General features: G+C 46.3%; 1 protein-coding gene across 6 annotated transcripts in view; it reads right to left on the bottom strand.

Annotated features, from left to right (window-relative positions):
- SMPDL3A (sphingomyelin phosphodiesterase acid like 3A) overlaps positions 1 to 24,676 on the bottom strand; it is a 145,036-nt gene that overhangs the window by 62,718 nt on the left and 57,642 nt on the right. For 4 of the 6 annotated variants that reach the window (XM_073575744.1, XM_073575739.1, XM_073575741.1 and 1 more), the window contains exons 2-3: positions 4,543 to 4,756; positions 2,394 to 2,538 (exon numbers count right to left, since the gene is read on the bottom strand). In XM_073575744.1, the coding sequence (XP_073431845.1) occupies positions 2,394 to 2,538; positions 4,543 to 4,631 (234 nt within the window). In that variant the 5' untranslated portion in view covers positions 4,632 to 4,756. Of the gene's footprint in view, positions 1 to 2,393; positions 2,539 to 4,542; positions 4,757 to 7,864; positions 8,007 to 24,676 lie in introns of those variants that run through there. The other 2 variants (XM_073575742.1, XM_073575743.1) reach the window with 2 other exon arrangements.

Raw genomic sequence — 24,676 nt, 5'->3', positions numbered from 1 at the left:
TGGGTTTAGATGAATGAATGGGTTAATGTGGATATAATCTGCGCTGCTGAATAATTGTAGGTCCAGACGTATATCAGATAAGAATGGTGGTTTATTCAACGCGTTTCAAAGTCTAAGGCTAGTTTCACATTAGCGTTGTTTAGCGCAGCGCTTCGTGCGCAATAGAAACGCATGCAAAAAACGCATCATGCGCCTGCGTTCCCATAGACTGTAATGTGATTTTTTTTTTAGCGCATTCCGTGCACATGCGTTTTTTGTCACAGGTTGGACGGACCAAAAATGCAACAGGTTGCATCCGGCGTGCCTAGGCGCACACTACAAGAAACGCATGCGCACAAAATCGCATACAAACGCGTGCAAACGCTAGACCATGCGCCCCCATGTTAAACATAGGGGAGCATGGCGCATGCACATGGATGCTCATGATGCGCTGCGCTACAAACGCTAGTGTGAAACCAGCCTAAGCGACTTCTTCATCAGGAAATGAGACACTATAGTATTGATGGTATGGTATTCGTGAGTCATTTCCTGATGAAGAAGTCGCTTAGACTTTAAAACGGGTTGAATGAACCACACCACCATTCTTATGTGATATACATCTGGACCTACAATTATTCAGCAGCGCAGATTATATCCACATTAACCATTTCATTCATCTACAGCATGGTCACTTACTGACCCGTGGATCTGCTGCAGCGGATAACTTTATATGCTTTATCAAAAGCTCCATGTGGTGAGTAGATTTTGATTACATCAATTCTCTTTGCATTGGATAAGACCCTATTTGAGTTGCTCTCTCAAACAGCATTCCTTCAATTGGGTTTAGGTCAGAGCTTTGGCTGGGCCAGTCAAGAATGGTCACAGAGATGTTCTAAAACCACTCCTTTGTTATTTTAGCTGTGTGCTTAGGGTCATTGTCCTGTTGGAAGGTGAACCTTCAACCAAGTCTAAGGTCCAGAGCACTCTGGAAGAGGTTTTCATCCAGGATATCTCTGTGCTTGGCCACATTCATGATTCATTCAATTGCAACCAGTCGTCCTGTCCCTGCTGCTGAAAAACACCCCCATAGCTTGATGCTGCCACCACCATGTTTCACTCTTGGGACTGTATTGGGCAGGTGATGAGCAGTGCCTGGTTTTCTCCTCACATACCGCTTAGAATTATCACCAAAAAATTCTATCTTCATCTCATCAGACCAGAGAATCAAATTTCTCATAGTCTGGGAGTCCTTCATGTGTTTTTTAGCAAACTTTATGCGGGCTTTCATATGTCTTGCACTGAGGAGAGGCTTCTGTCAGACCACTCTGCCATAATGACCCGACTGGTGGAAGGATGTAGTAATGGCTGACATTGTGGAACTTTCTCCCATCTCCCTAATGCATCTGTGGAGCTCAGGTACAGTGATCTTGAGGGTTCTACTTTACCTCTCTCACCTTGGCTCTTCTCCCACGATTGCTTAGTTTGGCTGGATGGCAAGGTTTAGAAAGACTTCTGCTTGTCCCAAACTTCTTCCATTTAAGGATTGTGGAGGCCACTGTGCTTTTAGGAACCTTGAGTACTGCTGAAATTCTTTTGTAACCTTGGCCAGATCTGTGCCTTGCCACAATTCTGTCTCTGAGCTCCTTGGCCAGTTCCTTTGACCTCATGATTCTCATTTGGTCTGACATGCACCGTGAGCTGTGAGGTCTTATAAAGACAGGTGTGTGCCTTTACAAATCAAGTCCTATCAGTTTAATTAAACACAGCTGGACTTCAATAAAAGAGTAGAACCATCTCAAGGAGGATTACAAGGAAATAGACAGAATGTGACTTAAATATGAGTGTCTGAGCAAAGGGTCTGAATACTTAGTTATGACCATATGACATTTCAGTTTTTCTTTTTTAATAAATTTGCCAAAATTTCAACATTCCTGGGTTTTTTTCAATCAAGATGGGATGCAGAATGTACATTAATGGGAAAAAATTATTTATTTTGAATCTACTAAATGGCTGTAATGAAACAAAGAGTGAAATATTTAAAGGGGTTTGAATACTTTCCGTACCCACTGTAGGGGTCAAGTGCAACCAAAGTACAAACAATTTAAAATTTTGTTGGGGCAGTCGATAATGCTGTAGGTGGAGCCACCATGGTATTAAGAAGTTTTCCTTGGGTGCTACAAGTGGCCACTCTTAGAAACCAGCACTTCCCATAGAAAGAATATGTTTTATGTGAATATTGGAGCCAGGAAAGTGCTGATGGAGCCAGAGATTCTATGGCACGTGGCACATGGGACGATAGCAGCTTTGAGAACTGCACTGACAATGAGATCAAGACTGGTGGAAAGGGAGCAGGACAGTTTGATATTCGGGTATAATATTTTATTGTATTGCAGAATTAAAAAGTAGAAAAATACCTGAGGCCAGTAGTCATGATTACCGAGTGCAGGAAAAACAAGTATATCGGGTAAAAGGCCACGAATAGTAGATGTCATATTTCCAATTACATCTATCACCATTTTTGTGGACAACTCGTTTACAGGAACATGAGGTGGACTATCACTGTGGAAGAGAAATAAAAGTTAGATTTGTCTGAATTAGACAATTTTTTATATTATTGTGGATTTTTCATGTTTATTACTTTACAAAGAGCGATTGTTAAGAAAGCACAGTCAAGGTTGTCAACTTGATTTTTTAGTTTTTCTGGACACCTTATAAAAAAAATCACAGACAGACAATATGTCTACCACTCAGAAACCTGTTACAAAGCCATTAACTGCATTCACTGTGAATTGTAAAATGATAATTACAGTAATAAAAATCTGTACAAGTTTCTCCAGCCTCAAGTTATTGCTCCAGCTTCATTTTTTTAACAGACAATGGAAAAAAGTGACCCTATTCTTATGGACCGTCCTGGAATTTTAGGGCAGTTGGGAACCCTGTTCAGAGTTATCTTATTTTACCTAGTGGAAATATTGAAAAACTCCTGAGAATGTGAGCAGACCATGTTAAATCAGGTCTGGGTACTTAGGATAAGAGATTATGTCTGGTTTGCCCTTACACAGGCTTATTCTAGTAATTAACTCACACACATTCTTGGTGCATTGTTTGCTTCTTCATTGTTCATTGCTTGCTTGTGTGACTGCTGTATCAATAGGTAGACAAAGGACCAAAGATTGTGTACCCTGACCTATCAAACATAATGTTACAGATTTACAGTAAGGATGTAAAGACATGTATTTTTATATTTTTCAGAAACAGAGCCTTGTCCATGGATTGTGTCCCGAATAGCATTGAAGTGAATGGGGGACGAACGGCAATGCCAGAAAAGAGTGCAACTGTACGGCAAAAAGAATCAAGCAACCCATTTAACACTTGAGAATCCCATATTGGAAAAGCTCAATGACAACAAAAAGGAAAGAGAAACGTCTGTGGATCTCGATCTGGTCTCGGACTTCAATGCAAAGACTGGCCGCCACACTCGCCACCTGAGACTGACAGCTCCATATATTTCTATGAGGCTGTCATGTTTGGGTCAGGAGTGCCATGGCCAGCCACACACCAGCGTTCCATGCTAGGAATAATTTGCACGAACATGTACATGTGCTCTTAGACTAACTATTTGAGCATGCCCAATCACTTATTTTTATGTAGTACTTATTAAAGTTTAAAAGCCCACACAGTTCACCCACACACATTGTTTTAAAGGGAATCTGTTACCAGGTTTTTTCCACCTAATCTGATAGCAGCATAATGTAAAGCCCCCGTCACACACAGCGAGATCGCTGCTGAGTCACAAGTTTTGTGATGCAACGGCGATCTCAGCAGTGATATCTCTGTGTGTGAGAGGTATCAGTGACCGCCCCCCCCCACCGGGTATCGCTGATCATTCTGGAAAGCCCTGGACATTTTTTTGATCGTTGGTCTCCTGCTGGCCAGCATGCATCGCTGCGTGTGGCAGGTGGGAGACCAGCAATCAGTAAGCTGGAGCTGGTATCCAAGGTAAACCGCGAGTTTCTAAGCGCAGCGTGGTGCTTGGTACAGGGAGCTAGTAACCAAGGTAAACAGTGGGTTTCTAAGCACCGCACGGCGCTTAGAAACCCGCTGTTTACCTTGGTTACCAGCTCCCTGCACCAGCGCGCTGGTATCTAAGGTACACAGCGGGTAACTAAGTGACGCCCTCGCTTGTTACCCGCGTCGTCACTGGTCCTCATCGCTGGTGAGATCTGCCTGTTTGGCAGCTCACCAGCGATCATGTAGCGACACACCAGCGATCCTGACAAGGTCATATCGTTGTCGCGATCGCTGGTGCGTCACTATGTGTGACGGGGGCCTAAGGGCAAAAACCCTGATTTCAGTGGAGTAACTCATACTGTGTTGCTTTGTATAGTTTTGATAAAATCACTATTTTATGTCCATATTATGTTGCTCTCAGATGGGCTAGCAAAAATCTAGTGACCGATTCCCTTTAACTGTTAGCATAATTAAGTGTCAACATTATTGAAGACGCTCCTTTAACTTTGACAGCTAGATATCTCTTTAACAGTGGCACAAACTTTTATTTACCCAGTCCAGATCATGAAGTCAACTTTTTGTCTAGATGTTTTGATATACTGGATTGATGATAAGATAAGTTCATAAGGTGAATCACACATAAAGTCTCCAAAAATTCCAGGACTCGAGGCATTGACACCCTTAGAGGATAAGCATACTTTGGTATGGTCATCGGTAAGGTGATAGGAAAAATCCAAATGAAGGTCTGAAATATGCCAGAACTGGCCTGTAGGTAAAGGAGAAAATAAATGTTAGTATTTACTTGACCCAAAATGATTTAAATTATATTTTGGGATATACATCCCTGAATTATTTTCTGATTTGATGTATTCAAAATTGTATTCAAAGAGATGATGGAGGTGGATCTATCTCTGGAGAATAAATCTGTGCCTTCCAGGAAACATGACTGCTGGCTAGTGAAGGTGAGTGGTTAGCATTGCCCTTTGCGCCAGCTATGCCTCTGATAGAACTCAAAACATTGGACAGGGTGTTTTTTTTTTCAATAAAAATTCTCAATTCTCATTAACTCTTATGGGAATAACAGCAAGTTCAATAAGAACAAGTTCAATAACATGTTTATACATAGGGAACAGGAATTTGGAAACTGTACAAAATTGAAGACTGGAAACTAGATTTGATCTTTAAAAGGTGTATTCTCAAGTTTCATAGTTATCTCTTATCCATAGGACAGAGGATAACTTCCCAATTGCTGTATTGGAGAGGTGGCCGATCATGTGTAGGGTTCGTGGGCCGAGGTGGGGGGTGGTCCCTCTTCTTACCGCGCAGAGATGTAACAGACAAGATGGAGGCAGGTTCTGGGTGCAACAGGTCCAAGTTTATTTTCACTCGCCGTCCGCCTGACGGCCTCAGAAGCACACCGCACTTCCTTCACCTCACGGCCCTCCGTTTCCAGGGCCACTTCCAACACACCGTACGTTACACTGGGGAAGTGTATGCATACACCATCCCCTCTTCACTCGTCGACGCTCCTGACAGGTCCGTCACTGTGGCTGCCTTAGGCCCGTAAACCAACAGCGCTTCTACTGTTCAGTTGTCGTGTCAAATAAGGTGTCTTACACCCAGTGCCTCGTCCCTTCTGCGGTTATTCCTGTCAGGACCACCCCCCTGATGTTCTCTCTCCTCAGTCCCCCTAGTCTGGTTCTCCTCAGAGAGCATGAACTGTCATAGTCCTCCTGTCACCTGAGCTCCCCCTGGGGACTGGAATCTTCTGGAACCCTCCCTCAGTATTTATATCTTTCCCGATTCCCTGTAACTCTGCCCCCCATGACCAACGGTTTCCTAGCCCTAAGCTGCTGTCAAGTCCTTTTCCTCACACTCCCCCCTGCCACCTTGTGGTCACCCAGGGTACTGCCTATCACTTTTACTGCCCAGCTGTTATCTATCTGTTATAACTGACAAGTACGTCTGTCCGTCAGGTCACTGTCCCTACACATGCGCCCTGCGGCTTCATTCATTCTTGCTGGCGATCCTGCCATAAATGTAGTACACATGATCTACCACCGCTCCATTCACATGGGAGCATTGATTCTGTGTTCTCATGATCACTGGGAGTCCCAGTGGTTTGACACCCAGCTATCGGTAAGTTATTCCTTATCCAAGGTATAGAGCAAAATTTTCAAACTTGAGAATATCCAGGAATAGTAGCGTTTCAGATGCAGCGCGCTTGCACTGCTTTCTAAATGCTGTGTTGTACAGTGCAAGTACAGCGGATGGGATCTATAGAAATACTATGCCCACTGTGCTTCTATTTACTGCTGCGCAAACTCACCCGCGGTGCTGGTTTGCGAGCCAAAATATGACAATTTCTGTTGTGGATACACTAGTCTATTTCCACAATAGATATGGATTGGATGTGGTAAATCCGCATTGTTCAGTGAACTCATGTGTATTTACTTGCATGATTAGAACGCAGCATTTTGGCCGCAGCAAAAATATGTTGCGTCCAAAGCGCTGCTACTTCCTGATCGTGGGAACGTATCCTTGGAGTTGTTTCTTAATTGGTTAAATTTCCGAACCCCAGAAAGAGGGTTATAGAGATAAACCTACACGTGTTCAGTAAGGTGGGAAATTTTTTGCAATTCCTTGTTTCATTACTGTCATCAGTTTGTTAGTCAGATACTTTGATCTAAAAAAAAATGCAGACTGATGCAAGTATGACCAGTATTGCGTTAACAAGTATGTGATGGAGCACAGGGAAGAGGGAACCTGCCACTTCCCTGCAATTAGATCGTTCCAGCTCAAAGATACAGGAAATTGTTCAGCTAGCATTGGGTCATGTTTAACCCACAAAGATTACAGATTAACTAGACTTTCCACAAGGTATGAAATTCTTTATTACATGAGTTTATTGGTTACTATACTTTATAAAACTAACTATGCTATATTACCCCTCAATAACAATCCTATGATAGTATAGCACCCAATTCTTTCCATAACATTAATAGTGTTTATACTTTAGTGCTCCACTCAAATTCCCAGTGTTAGGCTGGTTTCACACTTGCATTTTATCGCGCAGCACATTGTGCGCTATCGGTCACACACGCAATTGTCCCCTATCTTTAAAATGGCATGCGCAGTGTCCAGCGATTGCACGTGGCCTCAGCATGTGCATGCGCTGCACATTTTCCAGGTGTGCGACCAGACGCGCCGGACGCTACATGTTGCATTTGTTGTTCCGCCCAACATTGTTAATAAATCGCATGCGCACGTCAGCCCAATCAATGTGCAAAAAATAGTATTATAGTCTATGTCGCTGACATGCGCTGTGAAGTGCGCATGTCAGCGCTTTGTGAACACGCACGATTTCAGAGTAAACAATGTCTAGACACTTGTTTAATACACCCCCTAAACAAGCAACATTGTTTTGGAGGAGGGTAGATAAAAGAAGGGGTCTGTAGTGCCAGATCATTACTCTACAGACAGACTGCAAGACAAAAAGAAGACAAGACAACACCCAGCCAGAGACAATCCACTACTTTGGAGAACACAGCAGCTATAATGTGAGTATTCTAAAATCAACTTTTGTGAGCCTGTCCTTTAAAATATATTATGTACTAATGTTTTTTTTATTTTTCCAGCATGTCTTCTGGATCCCAATACAGTCCTTCCAGGGAAGAATTGGCAGACGCAGAGTGTGAGGTGAGTATTTTTTTGCCTTTGTGTAAGTATACCTGCCTCTACAAATCAGTAATTATTTCTGTTCTTTTACAGACCTCAGCATCGGACCAGCCAAGTGAGCCAGAACAGCCGGAGCAGCATACACAAGTCCCAGCGGGGAGGAGACGCAATGTAAGTATCCATTATTTAAAGTTACCTTTTCTTTTAAATTCTGTTTCCTATTCCTGTTTTTATGTCCTGTTTTTCATGGTTTTTTTCTCTATACCATTCTCCACAAGTTCCACGATTCTGGGGCCGTGGCCCAAGCTGGCGATGATGTAACACGCACGGCTCAGGATCTCTGAGGAGGCATCTCCTAAAGCGACAAATAAAGCAAAAGAAAATCGCTCTCTTCACTAACCCATGGAAGGATTGTTTTCTCGTTACTCAGAGGTACATTCTGATACCCCTTGTCTGAGCTTTGGACATTAAAAAAGACATTTTTGAAATCTGAGGCCTTTTCCCGCCATTTTACTGCAAGGTGACACCATTTTGAACCGTGAGTGAAAACATCCTTTCCCTGCTCCCTCCATTACCCACCGGCTGTCCATGTCCTCAGAAAAAGTATCTCCACACTTGTCTACCACATTTTAAAGATTTTTATTGTGTTTTGGAGATTTTTTTTTACAAAAATCCTGTCATATACCAGCTGATTGGCAGAAGGATGCAAAATAGTCCCTACCCTGTGCCTAATCTGACAGGATTTCTCTCGTTGCATAATTAAAAGACATTGACTTTTTTTTTTTGGAATCTCCTCCTGCTTTGTGCGAGGCTGCGGGAGCTATAACGGCTGCGGAGGGATCTCTTTCATCTCAACGTCCTATCTCAAGTACGCCATTTTCCTGTCATAACAGATCTGTGAGGCGGAAAGACACAAAATAGTCTGTGATTTGTGCCTATTTTTATGTTACCTCCGCTCTCCACCGCTCCTGTGCGGCTCCACTGGGGTGATCTGCCTTTCTTCAGCGGTGCCGTGTATCAGCTGCCGACTCCCCTGTTGCATATTTTATGAGCGGGGACTGACATCACTGAGCCCAGTGTGAAGACTAGCCGCCTGTCACGGCTGCATTTAAAGTCACAGGGAGCGCATCTATATCGCCGCGCAGTTAATAAAGGATTTTACTGTATGCATCATACAATATTAAACGTGCCATCTGATTCTGTGGTGTATCTCATTCCTCACGGTCCCTTTTATAAAAAGGCATAGGAAGATACAAGAATTTTCTATATTTTTAACATTTATTCAGTATAAAATCACCAATAATATCAATTCTCTCTAATATAATCCCTGCAAGGCAGGATTCAGAAAAGGGCACAAAATGAGTCACAAGGCTACTCCAGTGTCCAAATCAACGAAAGTGTCTAATACTCCTCAAAAAGCACAAAAATTTCAGGATTCTTACAATCCTCACTTTAAAGATCAAGTGGATATCATTAACCCATTTAAGGCCAGTTCTCCTCATAAAGAGGTCATGGATACATCTCTCTCATCAAAAAGGAAAAATCCTGGTAAAACTTCTGAAAAATTCACATCGCCAGCCGACGCTTCAAGTCCTGAGTCTGGAGATAATTCACCAAACTTTTCGGCGGAAAGGTCAAAATTTAAGATGGATAGCACCAATCCTTCTCCTTCCCAAAATCTGGATGTTATATCCATATACTCTTACATGGATACTCTCGCCCAAAAAATCACGTCCAGTATGTCTCAATCATTTGAAAACCAAAATAAAATTTTACAGTCCACCTTGGATAAATTTAGCAGCAGGTTAGACAAACACGAAAAACGACTAACTGTAGTGGAAGAATACACTGATGATTTATCAAAAGACACCCATGACCTCAAATCTGAATTTCACAGACTTAAAATTAAAGTTGACCAATTCTTGATATTGGCCCCCTTTTGAGTCATGTCTGTGAGGGGTTTAACCACCTGTGAGAACCCCTTTATAAATTTGCGATAGTAATTGGCAAATCCTAGGAAACACTGCAGAGCCTTCAAATCACAAGGTTGAACCCACTCGACAATGGCCTGCACCTTATTAGGATACATGCGATACCCCTCAGCAGACACAATGAACCCCAGAAAAGACAGTTCCTGAACAAAAAACAAAAATTTTTCCAGTTTAGCAAAGAGACAGTTCTCACGGAGCCTTTGGAGAACTGCCTGAACATGACCAATGTGAGTCTGTTTATCAGGAGAATAGATCAATATGTCATCCAAATATACCACCAAAAAATGTCCAATAAAATCAGAGAACACGTGATTTATGAAGTTTTGGATGACCGCTGGAGCATTGGTCAAGCCGAAAGGCATGACCAGATTTTCAAACAACCCTTCAGTAGTGAGAAAAGCGGTTTTCCATTCATCTCCGTCTCGGACTCGGATAAGGATATACGCTACCCGTAGATCTAATTTTGAAAACCACTTAGCTCCGGACAATTGGTTGTATAAATCAGGAATAAGTGGAAGGGGATACGTATTCCTCACAGTTATCTTATTTAACTCAAGAAAATCGAGGCATGGGCATAAACCACTGTCTTTTTTCTTTACAAAAAAGAACCCCACCGCCACAGGGGAAACAGAAGGACGAATGTGTCCCTTACGGAGGCTTTCGGAAATATACTCCTTCATCGCAGCCCTTCTGGACCCGAAAGGTTATACAAGCGGGCCTTGGGCAATTTAGCACCTGGAACCAGGTTAATGGCATAATCAAATGGGCAGTGTGGTGGTAAAACCTCAGCCTCTTTTTCGGAGAAAACGTCCGTATAGTCTATAAGGCACTCCGGAATACCTTCCAGACCCACGGATGACACAGACACAGTATCAAGACATTTCTCAGAATAATAGGGACCCCATTTAACAATGTCCCGACATTCCCAATTAATTACAGGATTATGCAATTGTAACCAGGGGAACCCCAACACCAGTCCCGCTGGCAGGTTGTCCATCACAAAACATGAAATACGTTAGTGGTGCAAGGAACTCACTTTAAGGAGAAACTCTTCAGTACGAAACATAATGTCATTCTTTACCAGTGGTGTTTTGTCAATGGCCACAATGTGAATAGGAGTCTTCAACCTAACTGTCCCTAACTTACACCTCACAAATCACAGTCAATAAAGTTCAATGCTGATCCGCAATCCACGAAGGCAGAAGTGGATGTGGAGACACTCCCACAACAAAGTTCCACTGGCAACAACATTTTAGAGAAGGCAGAAAAAGGTACCTGAGAGCCTGGGTGACCTCCACAACAATCACCCAGGCTCAGTCGCTTGGTTAGTAGACGGGAGGGGCACACCTTTCTCCAATGTTCAGAATTGCCACAGTGAAAACCGCCTGTTATGATGAGTCACCGAAGGAGGAAAAAACAAAATACCAGCTAAGTCCAGAAAAACCAGAGAGGTTGGCAGCTATCGGATTGCAGACCCCTGAACCTATCCACAACAACTAGCAGTAGCCGTGGGGGGTTCCTACGGAGCCCTAGACCCCTCGATCACAGCCGGAGAACTACATAGCCTAAAGACAGAAAGGGGAAAAACTAAACTGCCCCAGAGCAGACCCCAAAGCAATAGGCAGCCCCCAACATATAATGACGGTGAAGCAAGATGAAAACACTCACACAGATAGAAAGATAGGTTGAGCAAATGATGGGGCCCAAGCTAACTACATAGGACAGGATAGGAAAGCTGCTGTCTGCCATCCGCAAAAAACCCTATCAATATGAGCCAACCGACTGATAGGAAAAACAGGCCCTGAAGTCGCTAGGCTTCAAAAGACTATATTAGCACTCAGGTATATTCTGAAGACAGAGCAAAATATCAACAGATCAGAGACAAAAATGGAGTTCAGCTCACCCCCAGCCAGGGATGGCAGAACTCCCAAAAAAAACAAGGCAAAACAAAAACAAAACTGAAGAGTACAAAGAAGAACAGAAAACTTAGCTTTGAGATGCAGGAATCAGACTGGTCTCCTAGAATCCAGCAGGAAAATCACCAGCCAGGAAGAAGGGCGTCGGCAGCCTTATATCCAGTCCTCAATTCCAGCCACCCAGTCATCATCAAGCTGCCCATGTGTTTGGTAATCAGCCTCACTACCTTCCTTCAGAGGAGGGAGTTCATCAGACCTCAATGGTGAAGGGAAAAATGAACTCACAACAGTACCTCCCCCTTGAGGAGGGGTCACCGAACCCTCATCCATGCCACCAGGGCGATCCGGGTGAGCCCGATGAAAGGCACGCACCAATCTTTCGGCATGAATATCAGAGGCAGAGACCCAGGAATTATCCTCCTGACCATAACCCTTCCACTTAACCAAATACTGGAGTCTCCGTCTAGCCAGACAGGAATCCAGTATCTTCTCTACCTCATATTCCATGTTACCTTCAACCAATATAGGGTCAGGAGGTGCCACCTCAGGAACTACTGGTTCAACAAACCTCTTCAACAAGGACTTATGAAACACATTATGAATTTTAAATGTGACAGGAAGAGACAACCGAAAAGAGACCGGATTAATAATCTCCAAAATCTTGTAAGGTCCAATAAATCTAGGCTTAAACTTAGGAGAAGCCACCTTCATAGCGATATTTTTTGATGACAACCAAACCATATCACCCACCTTAAACTGGGGACCAACGGTCCTATGCCGGTTGGAAAACCGCTGGGCCTGTTCCTGGGAGAGAGACAACTTGGTCCCAGATCTGGTGCATTCTCTCCACCACAGTGTCAACACCTGGGCAGGCAGAAGGCTCCACCTGCCCTGAAGAAAATCGAGGGTGAAAACCAAAGTTACAAAAAAAAGGTGACATCAAAGTGGCAGAACTAGCTCTATTATTTAAAGCAAATTCGGCCAAGGGCAAAAATAAAACCCAATCATCCTGATCGGCAGAAATAAAACATCTCAAATACGACTCCAAAGTCTGGTTTGTTCTCTCCGTCTGCCCATTGGTCTGAGGGTGAAACGCAGAGGAGAAGGACAACTGAATTACCAGCTTGGAACAGAAAGTCCTCCAAAATCTAGACACAAACTGAACTCCTCTGTAAGATACAATGTTCTCAGGAATCCCGGGCACCAACTCAGAGGAAGATGGCAACTTAGGGAGTGGTACAAGATGGACCATCTTAGAGAATCTATCACAAATCACCCAAATAACAGTCATTCTCTGAGAGACAGGCATATCAGAGATAAAATCCATTGAAATATGGGTCCATGGCCTCCTGGGCACCGGCAAAGGCATCAACAAGCCACTAGAGCGAGAACAAGGTTTAGACCGGGAGCAAGTCCCACAGGACTGCACAAAATTCCTGACATCATGAGACAAGGCGGGCCACCAAAAAGACCGACTCACCAGATCTCTAGTACCAAAAATACCTGGATGACCAGCCAATGCAGAACAATGAACTTCAGACATCACTCTCTTCCTCCACTGGTCAGGAACATGCAACTTTCCACTGGGACAACGCTCAGGTTTGTCCTCCTGAAACTCTTCCAGAGCACGTGTCAAATCGGGCGAGATGGCAGAAAGAACTACCCCCTCGCCTAAGATGGTAGCAGGCTTTGTCACAACAGGAGAATCAGCAAGGAAACTCCTAGAGAGGGCATCTGCCTTGACATTCTTAGTGCCCGGAAGAAAAGAGACCACAAAATCAAAACGTGTGAAAACCACGTGTGAAGGCCCACCTAGCCTGTCTAGGATTCAAGCGCCTGGCCAACTCTTTGTAAATTAAATTCTTGTGGTCAGTAAGGACCATGACTTGGTGTTTGGCTCCCTCCAAACAATGTCTCCAACTCCTCAAATGCCCATTTCATGGCCAACAGTTCCCGATTCCCCACATCATAGTTACGTTCGGATGGGGAGAACTTTCGGGAAAAGAAAGCACAAGGATTCATTTTAGATGTCACAGGATCTTTTTGGGACAACACCGCTCCTGCACCAATCTCAGAAGCGTCCACCTCCACCTGAAATGGGAGTGAGACATCAGGTTGCCGCAAAACCGGAGCAGAAGTGAATCTTCGCTTCAGCTCCTGAAAGGAAGAAACAGCCTCCGGAGACCAATTCAGCACATCAGCACCCTTCCTAGTCAAATCCGTCAATGGCTTGGCAATACCAGAAAAATTAGCTATAAATTTCCGATAAAATTTAGCAAAACCCAAAAACTTCTGGAGGGCCTTCAGAGAAGTGGGCTGAACCCAATCATAAATGGCCTGTACCTTGGCCGGGTCCATTTCAATAGTTGACATAGACAAAATAAATCCCAAAAATGAAATCCTCTGTACCCCAAAAAGGCATTTCGATCCCTTGACATACAGGGAATTCTCCCTCAAAATCCGGAACACAGTCCGAACATGTTCCACATGAGAGTCACAATTCTTGGAGAAGATCAAAATATCATCCAGATAGATAATCAAAAATGTATCCACAAAGTCTCGGAATATATCGCTCATGAAGCACTGGAAGACAGAAGGGGCATTAGTGAGCCCAAAAGGCATCACCAGGTACTCAAAATGTCCCTCCGGAGTATTAAACGACGTCTTCCATTCATCCCCATGCTTAATGCGAATAAGATTATACGCCCCCCTGAGGTCAAGCTTGGTAAACCAGCAAGCACCTTTAACTCTGGAGAATAGATCAGAAATCAGGGGTAACGGATACTGATATTTAACAGTAATTTTGTTGAGGGCACGATAGTCAATACAAGGCCTTAATGAACCATCCTTTTTATCCACGAAAAAAAAACCAGCACCTAAGGGTGAAGAGGATGGTCTAATATGACCATTCTCCAATGCCTCCTTAATATAGGATCGCATAGCCTCGTGCTCGGGTACAGATAAATTGAAAAGCCGACCCTTGGGGAATTTACACCCCGGGTTCAGCTCAATTGCACAGTCATAACTCCTATGAGGAGGCAAAGATGCAGACTCATTCTCACTAAATACATCATAAAAGTCAGCCAAATAGTCAGGAACATCATGCGACTGGGGAGAGGTGGAGAAAACAGGAGCATCACTAAGGGTACACCGACAACCCCAACTCACCACAGACAAAGATTTCCAATCCAGAACTGGATTATGGATTTGCAACCAGGGAAACCCCAGAACAATGGTATCATGCAAATTATGCAACACCAAAAATCTGCAATTTTCTTGATGGTCTGGGGCGACCCGCATTACCACCTGGGTCCAAAACTGAGGTTTATTCTTCGCCAAAGGAGTAGCATCAATACCCCTCAAAGGGATAGGCGTCCGCAGAGGTGTCATAGGAAATCCACAACATTTAGCAAAATCCAAGTCCATCAGGTTCAGAGCTGCTCCTGAATCCACAAAAGCCTTGGCAGAAAATGTGGACAGGGAGCAGATCAGAGTAATTGCCAGAAGAAACTTAGGTTGAACACCACCCACAGAAAATGTGTGTGCACAACGTTTCTCTCGTTTAGGGCAGACAGAAATAATATGCGAGGCATCTCCCCAAAAACACAGCTTATTACGCCTTCTGAACTCCTGACGTTGCGCCCTAGACAAAACTCTATCACATTGCATAGGTTCAGACATTTGTTCAACAGGTGGTAACATCTCTCGTGTAGTTTTGCGTTCACGTAAACGCCGATCCACCTGAATGGCTAATGACATAGAATCGTCAAGACCAGAGGGAGCAGGAAATCCCACCATAGTATCTTTTACAGTTTCTGACAAACCCTTCCGAAAGAAGGCTGCCAAAGCACCATCATTCCAGGTAGTAAGGACCGCCCACTTTCGGAATTTGACAGTACAACTCTGCTGAATCCCGACCCTGGCTTAATGCCAACAGGGTCTTTTCAGCCTGATCAATAGCATTAGGTTCATCATACAACAACCCCAAGGCCTGAAAAAATGCGTTCACATTATTCAGAATAGGATCATCAGGTTTCAAAGAAAACGCCCAATCCTGGGCATCGCAGCGCAGCAAAGAGATGACAATTTTAACCTGCTGCGCGGAGTTCAGAGATAGAGGAAAAAATATGCAAACAGAAAAAAAAAAAAATTCTGACACCTTTTTTTTTTACAATTCTCTCCTGCTATTGAGTACCCTTGGATCTGCGGTATGGCTGGTGATTCTGTTATGATGAGTCACCGAAGGAGGAAAAAACAAAATACCAGCTAAGTCCAGAAAAACCAGAGAGGTTGGCAGCTATCGGTTTGCAGACCCCTGAACCTATCCACAACAACTAGCAGTAGCCGTGGGGGGTTCCTACGGAGCCCTAGACCCCTCGATCACAGCCGGAGAACTACATAGCCTAAAGACAGAAAGGGGAAAAACTAAACTGCCCCAGAGCAGGCCCCAAAGCAATAGGCAGCCCCCAACGCAGGGCTGCCACTAGGAATTTCGGGGCCCCATACTGGCAAAATATTCGGGACCCCCTTGAGACTCCGCCCAGGCTCCACCCCAGAACGGTCCACAGTCCCACGGCTCTCTCTTGGAAAAACTCCACTTCTCACCAATCACATACTGTATTAACAGGTCCCATCTCCAGATCACACACATAGCCAGCAGCTCTTGTTTTGGCCAAAAGATTTTTTAAATCTGCCACCACGACAAGGTAGACTCTTTTGGCCAGGCCCTACTCTACTCTATCCTATTAAACATTTGTTAAAATATCCAATACAATTTAGGTATATATTTTATTTTTCAATTTTTAAAATGACCAATAATATCACGTCAAAAAGGGACAAATACCACCGCACCATGTCCAGACACCATATTACCAACACATGGTGACCAATAATAACACATACAAGAACAAATACAGCTACACCATGACCAGGCCACAAATTACCACCAGTGACAGAATAATAGCACATACAAAGGACAAATACCACTGCATCATGCCCAGACCACATATTATCACCACAGTGACAGAATACAACAATACTGATCATTAATAAAAAAAAACATAATATTACATAATATTATCACCATAAGTGTCATTATACACAGGAGATCTGTAACTTAGTATGCAGTGTCTGTGTACAGGTAATACAGTGATCACCGGTGACATTATACACAGGAGCTCTGTATATAGTGCCAGTGTACGGGTAATACAGGGATCACCGGTGACATTATACACAGGAGCGCTGTATATAGTGTCAGTGTACAGATAATACAGTGATCACTGGTGACATTATACACAGGAACTCTGTATATAGTGTCAGTGTACAGGTAATACAGTGATCACTGGTGACATTGTACACAGGAACTCTGTATATAGTGTACAGTGTCAGTGCACAGGTTATACAGTGATCACTGGTGACATTGTACAAAGGCACTCTGTATATAGTGTCAGTGTACAGGCAATAAACTGACTCACCAGTGTCGTGTCTAGGTGAAGTCCTTTATCTTCGCTTTTCATCTTTCATTCAGCACAGAACGCCATCACGTCTTCCAGCCAGGACTTGTCTCTGCAGGAAATAACACAGTTATCTAGAGCTCCACTTGCAGAACACATTACTTAATTTTTTTCCCAACTTCTACTCTACACCAGATGAAGAAAAAAAGGTGACAGTGTCGCTCTGCACAGTAACAGGACCCCCCCCCCATTTAAAACAGTATCCTCAAAAAAATAAAATAAATACATCACCGCAGTAATAATATCCCTTAATTAGCCCCTATGGTAATAATATGCCCCTTACTAGCCTCCAATATCCCCCATCCTGTCTCATTCCTGACTCCAGCCATATTTTCTCTCATCTTGCCCTCATGAGTATCCTTTCTGCCCCATATGATCTCCCGATCCTGCCCCATCTGTCTACATCGTATCCATCCTGCCCCATGTGTCTCCCATCCTGCCCCCTCATGTGTCTCACATTCTGTCCCCGTATCCATTCTGCCCCTCCTGTGTCTCACTGTCACATTCTGGCCCCGTGTCTCACATTCTGCCCCGTATCCATTCTGCCCCTCCTGTGTCTCACTGTCACATTCTTCCCCCCGTGTCTCATATTCTACCCCCGTATCCATTCTGCCCCTCCTGTGTCTCACTGTCACATTCTTCCCCCCCGTGTCTCATATTCTACCCCCGTATCCATTCTGCCCCTCCTGTGTCTCACTGTCACATTCAGCCCTCATGTCCATTCTGCCCCCGGCCCCCTGTGTCTCACATTCTGCCCCCATGTCTCACATTCTGCCCCCATGTCTCACATTCTGCCCCCATGTCTCACATTCTTCCCCCGGGGTCTCATTCTGCCCCCATGTCTTACATTCTGCCCTCATGTCTCACATTCTGCTCCCAGCCCCCCGTGTCTCATTCTGCCCCCATGTCTCACATTCTGCCCCGTGCCTGCCCTGGGGCCCTGTGGCTGTGGTGGGACTCCTGCCGTGTGGTTGGCTGTGCAGGGCCCCCCTGGCCCCTGCCTGCCCTGGGGCCCTGTGGCTGTGGTGGGATTGCTGCAGTGCGGCTGGCTGCACAGGGCCCCCCCTGGCCCCTGCCTGTTCTGGGGACCTGTGGCTGTGGTGGGACTGCTGCATTGTGGCTGGCTGGGCCCCCCTTGCCCTGAAACTACTCACCTGCTCACTCGCCTGCTGCCTCCACGTCTGGTCCGCTGCGCACGCCGCCGCCTCTTCTCTCCTGGTGGCTGTGGTGGGACTGCTGCCATGAAGCTGGCTGCGCAGGGCCCTGCTGGCCCCTGCCTGCCCTGGGGCCCTGTGGCTGTGGTGGGATTGCTGCCATGCGGCTGGCTGCACGGAGCCCCCCCGGCCCCTGCTTGCCCTGGGGCCCTGTGGCTGTGGTGGGACTGCTGCCATGTGGCTGGCTGCGCAGGGCCCCCCCTGACCCGCCTGTTCTGGGACCCTGTGGCTGTGGTTGGACTGCTGCCGTGCGGCTGGCTGCACAAGGCCCCCCCCTGGCCCCTGCTTGCCCTGGGGCCCTGTGGCTGTGGTGGAACTGCTGCCATGCGGCTGGCTGCACAGGGCCCCCCCTGGCCCCTGCCTGCCCTGGGGCCCTGTGGCTGTGGTGGAACTGCTGCCGTGCGGCTGGCTGCACAGGGCCCCCCCCTGGCCCCTGCCTGCCCTGGGGCCCTGTGGCTGTGGTGGAACTGCTGCCGTGCGGCTGGCTGCACAGGGCCCCCCCCTGGCCCCTGCTTGCCCTGGGGCCCTGTGGCTGTGGTGGAACTGCTGCCGTGCGGCTGGCTGCACAGGGCCCCCCCCTGGCCCCTGTCTGCCCTGGGGCCCTGTGGCTGTGGTGGGACTGGTGCTGTGTGGCTGGCTGGGCCCCCCTTGCCCTGAAACTACTCACCTGCTCACTCGCCTGCTGCCTCCACGTCTGGTCCGCTGCGCACGCCGCCGCCTCTTCTCTCCTGGTGTCTGCCGCCTGTCCACCGCTCCCAGCCACCCACGTGCACACACGCTGCACGCTCTGCTCCGAATGAGGAAGTGGAGCAGAGCTGCAGAGCAACGTGTGACGTCACGGGAGGCTGGCCGGATGGGACCCATAATGCACTGGGGCAGGCCGTAGCTTAAAGCGCCTGCTGCTGCCTGAACAAATCATCGGGGGGGCCCGAGCGCGCGGCCCGGGCTGCCAGCGTGCTCGGGCAGCCGGGCCCCCCCAATTCATGGGGCCCCATACACTAGTAAGGGCTGTAATGCCCTGATGGCGGCCCTGCCCCAACGTATAATGACGGTGAAGCAAGATGAAAACACTAACACAGATAGAAAGATAGGTTGAGCAAATGATGGGGCCCAAGCTAACTACATAGGACAGGATAGGAAAGCTGCTGTCTGCCATCCGCAAAAAACCCTATCAATATGAGCCAACCGACTGATAGGAAAAACAGGCCCTGAAGTCGCTAGGCTTCAAAAGACTATATCAGCACTCAGGTATATTCTGAAGACAGAGGAAAATATCAACAGATCAGAGACAAAAATGGAGTTCAGCTCACCCCCGGCCAGGGATGGCAGAACTCCCAAAAAAACAAGGCAAAACAAAAACAAAACTGAAGAGTACAAAGAAGAACAGAAAACTTAGCTTTGAGATGCAGGAATCAGCCTGGTCTCCTAGAATCCAGCAGGAAAATCACCAGCCAGGAAGAAGGGCGTCGGCAGCCTTATATCCAGTCCTCAATTCCAGCCACCCAGTCATCATCAAGCTGCCCATGTGTTTGGTAATCAGCCTCACTACCTTCCTTCACCAGAGTTCATCAGACCTCAATGGTGAAGGCAAAAATGAACTCACAACAACCGCCTTTTCCCTCGCGCCGTTGTCTCCTTTCACTTTCCTTGAGGTCGATGGTTACCATCTCCACGATCTCCAATATAGGACTCTCTCCCCTTCCTTGGGAGAATAACGGTCTTTCACTTTGCATCACTCCCCTCGCCCGTAGCCGGCGATCCATTCGGACATCCTGTGTCATAGCCTCCTCCAGGGAATCAGGCGGAGGGTGGAGAGCCAAAGCATCTTTCAGCTATTCAGACAGGCCTCTACGGAACAAACCCCGGAGGGCGGCATCATTCCAACAGACCTCAGCAGCCCAGCGTCTGAATTCTGTACAAAACCACTCGGCTGAGTGCTTTCCCTGGCATACACTCATCACCATGTCCTCAGCCATACGCATACGATCAGGCTCATCATAAATATGCCCCAGGGCCTTAAAAAATGCATCTACCGTCATACGCTAAGGGGCCGTGGTCGGAAGGGAGAAAGCCCAAGCTTGGGGGGCCCCCCTTAACAGAGACATAATGACCCCCACTCTCTGACTTTCGTCCCCAGAAGAGTGTGGTCTTAAGGAAAAAAAAAAGCTTACAGCCCTCCTTGAAAACTCTGAACTCTTTTTTATTTCCAGAAAAGGTATCTGGTAACTTCACTGGAGACTCAGGGAAAACTAATGTAACATCCCGAGCCCCCAATGAAAAAACCCCCTGCACAGTGTCAGCGATCAGCTGCTGAGACTGAGCCAGGACTCGTTGTTCTCCAAGGAGTTTCTGAGACATCTGGGCCAGGTGTTTAACCTGCTCAGAAAGAGCGTGCATAGGATCCATCACATACACAGAGAATGGGAGCAGAGAAAAAAAAAATGGTATTGGTCAGTTATAATATCAGGATCCTGACAGCACCGGCGTACAACCTCCGATGAGCAGAGACTCACCCGCACTGTAGTGATGAAGTTTAACAAGCCGGCACGGGACCTACGGTCATGTGACTGCCAAGAGGCGGGGCTTAGCATCCTGCTTTCAGAGAAGACAGAAAACTCAGAGTCGGGCAAAATGGCGGTCATTCACTGTACGGACAGCGAGGTACAGGAGGGATAAACAGATGGGAGGTCAGACAAAGCCAAAGGTCATACACAAGAGGGCGACGCGGTACCAAGGGGACGAGCAGAGAGAAGTCGGGTCACAAGCAGAGAGTCATACACGAGAGGTAGTGCAGTACAAGAGGGACAGGCAGAACTTGTAACAAGGACAGAACCGGATCAAAACCAAACAAGCAAGCAAGATATCAGGCACAAGGCACACGTACGCACAAGGTCAACTAACTCAGCCGAGGGCAGGAGTATAACTGACACCGGACCTAGGTCCAGTGAGCATTAAATAGCTGCCCTCTGCCAGGGAGAGGCGGAACAATTAACCCCCAATCAGACCAGGACGGGCCAAAGCGAAACCCCGTCCTGAATCATGACAGTATTTGAGTCTTGCGGCCCACGAAAGAAAGCTGGGGTTTTAACCCTGATTGGTAATTCAATTTCCTTTGAATTTCTTTCTGAAATCAAGGACGCAAAAGGTCACTATCATATTCTCCTATGCAAATTGAATGGCCACACCTTCATAATAGTTAATACTTATGTTCCCACCATCAGACAACTTAGCTTCCTAAATAAGCTAATGAAAAAAATCGACACCTTACGCTCAGGAACTCTACTTTCATTAGGTGACTTTAATATGGTGCCAGATAATACACTAGACTCCACCTCCCCCAGCAGACAAAAATCGCAATCCTTGAACAGCTGGATTTATAATCACGAGCTATTCGACTCATTCCGCTGTTTGAACACCACATCTAGAGAATTTACTCATTTTGCTGATGGCCATCAGTCGGCCTCTAGAATAGACTTGATACTCACGGATGTCTTCTCCTTGCCAGGGTTCTCCTCCGTCTCCATACTTAATAAATCTATTTCAGATCATTCTCCGGTAACTGCAGACTTGACAATAGGGCCTCCAACTCACCCCCAATTCATGTGTAAATTCAACTCCTCTTTGCTTCACAACCCTTCCACCAAATCTGAAATCAGCTCAGCCTTACAGAATTATTTTAGTGAAAACAACTCCGTCCTCCTAAATCCATTTTCCTGTTGGAACGCTCACAAGGCGGTATTGAGAGGAGTTTTGATCCAAATTTCCTCCAGACGAAAAAAAGTTAACAGAGATAAAATCCTTACACTACAACAGTCAGTTAAATCTAAAGAAGACGAACTTTGACGATCCTCTGTTTCCTCTAGCAAACAAGCTGTATTATCAGAACTTACCGATCTTAGAATGCAATTAAGGAACCTCATATTCAATTTTTACGACTCAGCTATTAGATCGGCAAAATGCAAGCATTACTTATCTATAAATCGCCATTCAAAATACATGTCAAGCAGAATTAAGAATATACGGAAACGGAATAGAATTGACACTATATCTTCCTTTAATGGTACATCTCTGGTCCACCCTAAAGATATTGCAAAGGTTTTTGCCGATTATTACAAAAATCTGTATAATATTAATCAGGATAACCCTAATTTGCAGCCAACTACCTCAGAGATTGGATCATTCCTTTCCAGCATGAACCTTCCAAAACTCAACTCTGAAGACTTATCTTTTTTGTCTTCTTCCTTCACTGAACAAGAAATCCTGGAAACTATAAAAAAAACTTAAAACATTTAAATCACCCGGACGAGACGGGTATATTCTTGCAGTGAACACACAAGTGTCCTCAGGTTCAACAGTCAATGCATTGTGAATTGTAATGTTGTATTGTTCATGCTTTATCTCTTGCAAGTACTTGTGTGATACTTGTGTGTTTACTGCAAGATATATTCTTGCAGTGAACACACAAGTGTCCTCAGGTTCAACAGTCAAAGCATTGTGTATCGAATTAGTTTTGGATGCCGCATTGACGGTTTGACAAGATAAATCAGGTGTGCGTGAAGATACAAGATGTTGCCAGCTGTGCCTTGTATAACGTTTATTTTATTATTTTTTCAACAGTGTACAAAGTCCGCACACGTTGGCGCTCGATGAAGGACCGCTTCAACACTGATGTTCGTGCTGAGGGACAGGTTCGCAGTGGCTCATCGGCAACGAGCAGAACCAAGTACCGATATCATGGCGCTTTGGAATTCCTACGACCGGTCCTTGCCACCAGAGCGTAAGTATAATTTTCTTTTTTTTTTTTGGTTTTCATTGAACATAATCGGTGATTTTATCTTCCACAGATGATCCTTCTTGTAAATGCATGATACTAATTTTTTACTTTTGTTTCCACAGCACCTGGAGCAGCACCCTGCAACCTGTCCCTGGAGCAGTTCATCATCGATCGACCTCTGACACGTCCCAGCCATCCGACAGCCAGGAAGCAAGTTGCAGGTCAGCAACACAGATAGCTGGTAACCAGGAAGCTGGTCAATCAGGTGTTCCCCTGTCCCAGGTCTCTGCCACTGGTTATGCGAGCACTACCCGCCAGCGGCAGGGGGCCTTGGACAGGCCTGTCTTGCCCGAGTTCATGCACTTGATCGAAGCCTTTCATGCCAGCCTCAAGACGCTGCCCGAAAGAGTGGAAAGTGGTTTTTCACTAATGGAACGTAACCACGTAGCCATATGGAACACCTCATCCACTCTTCCGACCAGCGCCTTGAACGGCTGGAGGCCGACCTCAATAGACCAGCGCACCGTTTTTTTTAGTAAAATTGAACAGGGCATGGCGGATCACCTTAGTCCTGAGCAACAGCTGAATGTGTTACCCGCCTGCAACACTGCTTTCTTGCAGGCTATGCAGCAGAATCAGTACGTGCAGCAGTCAGTGGTGTCATTCCCACCTGTGCCACCACTGACTCGCTTCACTGCCCGAAATCTGCTGCATACCACTGCCCGGCCACCTGCATTCCTAGCCAAGCCAGACACCATTACACCACACCAATGCCGAGTGCAGCTAGACATTCTACCCCCGCCACCACCATGTCAAGTGCTGTTCCTGTCTGGAGCACTAGTACTGCCACCGTTACCACATCTTGTCGCACCTCCACCGCAAAATCTGCTTGGGCCACCGCCACCTCTTCTCCTGTTCGGACCACAGAGACTGCATCATCTCTGGATCGCAGCACCGCCACTTCGCAGCATCAGCACAGCCACAACTCCTCATCATTCCAGGAGCACCTCCACCACTCATCGTCAGTGGAGCACCGCCACCTCTTACCCTCATCGTAGCACAGCCACCACCCCTCTTCAGAGGAGCACCACCGCCACCATTTCTCATAGGAGCACCGCCACCACTCCTCTTCAGAGGAGCACCGCCACCGCTTCACCTACTCGGAGCACCGCCACCACTCCTCTTCAGAGGAGCACCAACACCGCTTCGCCTACACGGAGCACCGCCACCACTCCTCATCACAGGAGCACCGCCACCTATTCTCCCACCAGAAGCACCGTGCACACTTCTACTTCAATGAGCACTGACACCACATGTTCTCCTGCAAGGAGCACCACCAGCGCCTCCACCGAGCAGCCTAGGGGAGACCCACATTCCATATTTTATTATTCACAGACACGGTCCAACATCTTGAGGTGGTCAGCAACTGTAAAGCGGTCACAAGGTGGTAGTTGGTACAGGCAGGTGACTCCTGCCCCAAAGAAGAAGAAACAAAAGACTTTGTTAGTCAATCCCCCCCTCTCCATCCAACGTTTCTCAACCTGCCTCCAGTTCCATGCCTGAGCTCCCTTCCCCCACTACTTTAGTAGCCCCTTCACCT

This window comes from Dendrobates tinctorius, unplaced genomic scaffold (assembly GCF_039654945.1).
Source record: "Dendrobates tinctorius isolate UK_male_01 unplaced genomic scaffold, ASM3965494v1 ptg000046l, whole genome shotgun sequence".
NCBI classification, from domain to species: domain Eukaryota; kingdom Metazoa; phylum Chordata; class Amphibia; order Anura; family Dendrobatidae; genus Dendrobates; species Dendrobates tinctorius.
The sequence above is the reverse complement of the archived record's forward strand: the minus strand, read 5'-3'. Positions and strand labels throughout refer to the sequence as shown.